Here is a 3,918-nt window from a genome sequence, read left to right on the forward strand (position 1 = left end):
AAATTGCTTGTAAAGAAATTGGATCCCTCTAAGCTCATGTTAGGTCAGTATTTAAGATAAATCTATGCTGATATGTAATTCCATTTAAAATAAATTTATGTTATATAAAATTTTAAATAAGATAGTTTTCATAAAATAATAATAATATCAACTTGCATTAACAAATAGCAGCCAATAATAAACGTTTGTCCAGTTTGAAAACTAAATTAATTATATTTAAAAATATTCAGCAGTACAACATCAACTCTTCGAAACAACGCACCCTTTCGTCGTGATCAAATACTTTGGAGTTGTATTTAACCACAATTGGCGAGCATTTATCTTTGATTTTCGGGAACATTTTCGTGGAGGTGTTTCGCTTTATCTTTCGGTAAGAAATTTAAAAAACACACTAACCTGTTGGGGACTTTAAGCTGTTTGTTTTTTAATCATTTTTTTGTTTGCCGTGCCGGTTTTTGTTTTTCAATCATTTTTGTTTGCGACTTTGCCGTGCCGCTGTTAAAACACAATGGGAGCTGAGTATTCGTTAGAGAGTAATGAAATCGAGTTGGGAGCTGATCGTTCATTGGAGAGCAATGAAATTGAGACCAGAGTTGATCATTCATTAGAGCGCAATGAATTTGAGATGGAAAATGTGCCAGAGGAATATGTGGACGCTATTAGCCATCAGTTTGCTTACGATCCCGTCCGATTACCGGTTGACCAAGATGCCACTCAGAGACTGTATAATAGAAAAACCATAGAAACCATTTGGGAAACCAAATGTCATGCACAGAACCCATTTACTAAACAATGGTTCAGTGCAAGAAGTGCAATTTCCCAAAGGGAATTAAGGCCAGAAATGGAAGACTATATTAAACTTTTTCCTGTGTGTAGAGGTTCGAAGCTCGAATTAATCGAAGACTATACAAAAATTCTGGAAGAGGGAGAGATGAAGCAATATTTGGATATATTGGGTAAATCTCTGCCCAAAACTGTGACAACCCAAAAGCAGTGTTTGACGATTTGGAAACAAATTAACCTACTGCGCTTGTATTGCCAGTATCATTCTGAGAACATAGAAACGTTCAGATCTTTACATGGTTTCAGATATTTAAACGAATTCATTATTAAAATGACGATGTTTCTGAGGAGCAATAGGATAGGAAGAGGCACTAAAGAAACTGCATGGGATGTGTGTAAGGAAATCAGCAGGGCGATTGATTTTATAGGGCTGAAACCGGAGGACATCCATGATGTAGAAAGTTGCCCTAATGTCAAATCCAAGCAAATTGTCCTGATTGAAAGTTATATTAAAATGATAGAACATGCTTATATTAATAACGAAAGTTATGCCAAAATCCAATCCCTTATGTTGCGATTGTTCTCTAAAATTTTCTCTGACATGAATGTCGAAGCTAAGCTAATCCTTGGAAAAAAAGCATACGAACGTATAGTAGCAGTTACGGGTCGTCGGATTGTTAAAAAGAAATTTTCTAGTGTTAGTGTCGAGGATATCAGCAGTGAAGACTTGTATCACGGGATTTCTATTCTGCAGAAGTCTCGCTAGAGAAATTAATAGATCAAAAGATACGACAGGTCTCAGCGAGGCACAGCTGCTGGAGGCCCAAGCAGATGCGCAGTATAATTTAGAAGCCCTAGAAAAGGGTGTTTTCCTTGTCAAAGATATACTATTCACAGAAGGCCCATCAGCAGCTAATTTGGTGGGAGGAGGCGTTGATATAGTAATAAAGATCGTTCAAATGTTTAAACATTTTACTCGTGAAGATGAGAATGAGAATGAAAGCAATGGCCCACTATTTTGTGCGAAGAAGGGATGCAAAATATTTGAGTGCATTCACTCTAGAATTGCGCAACTTGCATTGGATATCAGTACAGCTACTTTAGTAACTGTGGAAGAACTTCCTGATTATGAAGTTCTCTTTAAATTCTTAAACTGAACCATCTTTATCAATTGCAGAATTAGATTATACTGAAAAAAAAGACTCTTCTGCGTTCCATACCACATGGAAGTTCAAAATTTAATATATAAATAATAATAAATAATAAAGCCAGGAAAATGTTTGAAAGTTTCTAATTTTACTTAGAAAATTTAATTTGATGCATTCCATCAAATTTTTAAATAAAACTATATATTTAAAATAAAAATTATAAAAGCTAAATACTTTTTTCTAATTTATATGGAAGAAGATATAATTTATATTGATATTAATATTTTACAAAAACATTTCATAACTTCTGTAGCCTGTAAAGAGTTTTTTAATAGCAAAACCCCTAATTACTTATGGTCCCAACCTTAATAGGTAACAATGACGTAGTAAACTTTATTTAATAAAACATAACCTTTTCATATTAAGTAACTATCCACTAAAATATATGCTGACTAGGGTTGGAATTTGGATTTCTCTTTACCCGTCATACAATTTTTTTTTGACGTTTTGGGTCTTTATGCTTCCCGTCAAGAAAAGTTATATTAAAAATTTTGCCTTTCAAGAGTGATGTTCTCATAATAAATTAACCCTTCACTAATAAAGTTTTGATTAAAAAATTACCATTCAATAAATAATTATGTTGAAAATTTTCATATATTTATCGTAAGAAAAAAAACCAAAATTTGAAAAAACTCAATTGTGGAGGTTTCAATAAAAAGTGTTGAACATTTGAAATTTGCTCATTTAAATTATATAATCAGTCCAAGGTAAAACGCTTGATGGTTATCCATTTCATATATTTAAATTATCATTTAAATCCAACAATTTACATTAGTGACCATATTGCCCTGGAAATTCAGGGGCAACGATACCATTTATGTAGAAAGAGTTCGTGATTGGCTGTTTAATCCTGGACTAAGATATGCCTTGTTCATTTTCAAATCCACGATGCCACTCAACTCCCTCAGTGTCAGGGTTTGAGTTTGAGTGCCCATGTGAGCCTGTGGATCTGGAAAGGATTTTGGGGATTGCAGACATCAACACACTTACTGAGAAGGGCTGTGGGGTTAAGAAGCTGGGGCGTGGATTGTATTATTCTAATGAGATTGACTGCGTTGGGCTGTGGGTATTGCCTGCTTTTGTGAATCATTCTTGTAGTCCTAATGCGGGGCGGTTACATGTTGGGGATAATGTGTTTATCCATGCTGCGAGGGACCTCAAGGCAGGGGAAGAGGTAACCTTCGCTTATTTTGATGTGCTGCTTCCAATGGGGACGAGGAGGGAACTCTGCAAGACATGGTCATTCGTGTGTCGGTGCCACCGGTGTGAATTGGAGCGGTCTCTAGAGGGGGATTTGAGGGGCATTGAGGACGACTTTGGGAGGATTTATAAGAAGGGCGGAGAGATGGAGATGACTAAATTGGCTCTGAAGCTGGAGCAAAAGCTTACACAGTTGCAGGGGAGAGTTAAGGCCAAGGATAGGCAGCTGATTCGTGCTTTGTTCGCCAAGGCTTATTGGCCCATGTTTAGGTCTCCTGTGCTTCTGAAACAATGGGGCAGGCAGATGCCTTGCATTGAGGGTGTTATTGATGCTGTTACTTGTGCATTGCCTGGGGATGAGACTGCCCTCTGTGCTGCTGCAACTATAGTGGATAAGTTGAAGGTGAGCAAGGATTGACCCCATACAGAAAGGCCATGGATCGGGCTCTGCGGATATGTAAAGGACTGTACGGGAAACAAATGAAGAACAATGTGATGAAGGATTTGATAGATGCCCATGTCTATAACAGAGATATTATTGCTCCCAAGTCTTGCATATTTTAGCCTTTCTCGCTGGCTCGTATACATTTTCTTTTGAAATCTAGATTAGCCCAGTAACTTCATTCAAAATTTGTTACTATTCTTTTGTTCCTAGTCCAATCAGAGCTTTAACCTCTTTCGATTACCCAATTCAAAATTCTTATTTGTACAGAGGAACATCTCTTAC

General features: G+C 36.5%; 1 protein-coding gene across 1 annotated transcript; it reads left to right on the forward strand.

The window, feature by feature from the left end:
- Positions 1–2,853: 2,853 nt before the first annotated feature.
- On the forward strand, positions 2,854–3,609 carry LOC149232592 (uncharacterized). Its single transcript, XM_089381945.1, has one exon. The coding sequence runs from the start codon at positions 2,854–2,856 to the stop codon at positions 3,607–3,609; it is 756 nt and encodes a 251-aa protein (XP_089238071.1).
- The last annotated feature ends 309 nt before the right edge of the window (positions 3,610–3,918 follow it).

This window comes from Pinus tabuliformis, chromosome J (assembly GCF_031772625.1).
Source record: "Pinus tabuliformis cultivar Carrire ecotype Pingquan chromosome J, CPIR1, whole genome shotgun sequence".
In the NCBI taxonomy this organism is placed as follows: domain Eukaryota; kingdom Viridiplantae; phylum Streptophyta; class Pinopsida; order Pinales; family Pinaceae; genus Pinus; species Pinus tabuliformis.

Bases quoted from the DNA above. Each gene is read 5' to 3' on its own strand.
- LOC149232592 (XM_089381945.1), top strand. From the start codon at position 2,854: ATGCCTTGTTCATTTTCAAATCCACGATGCCACTCAACTCCCTCAGTG.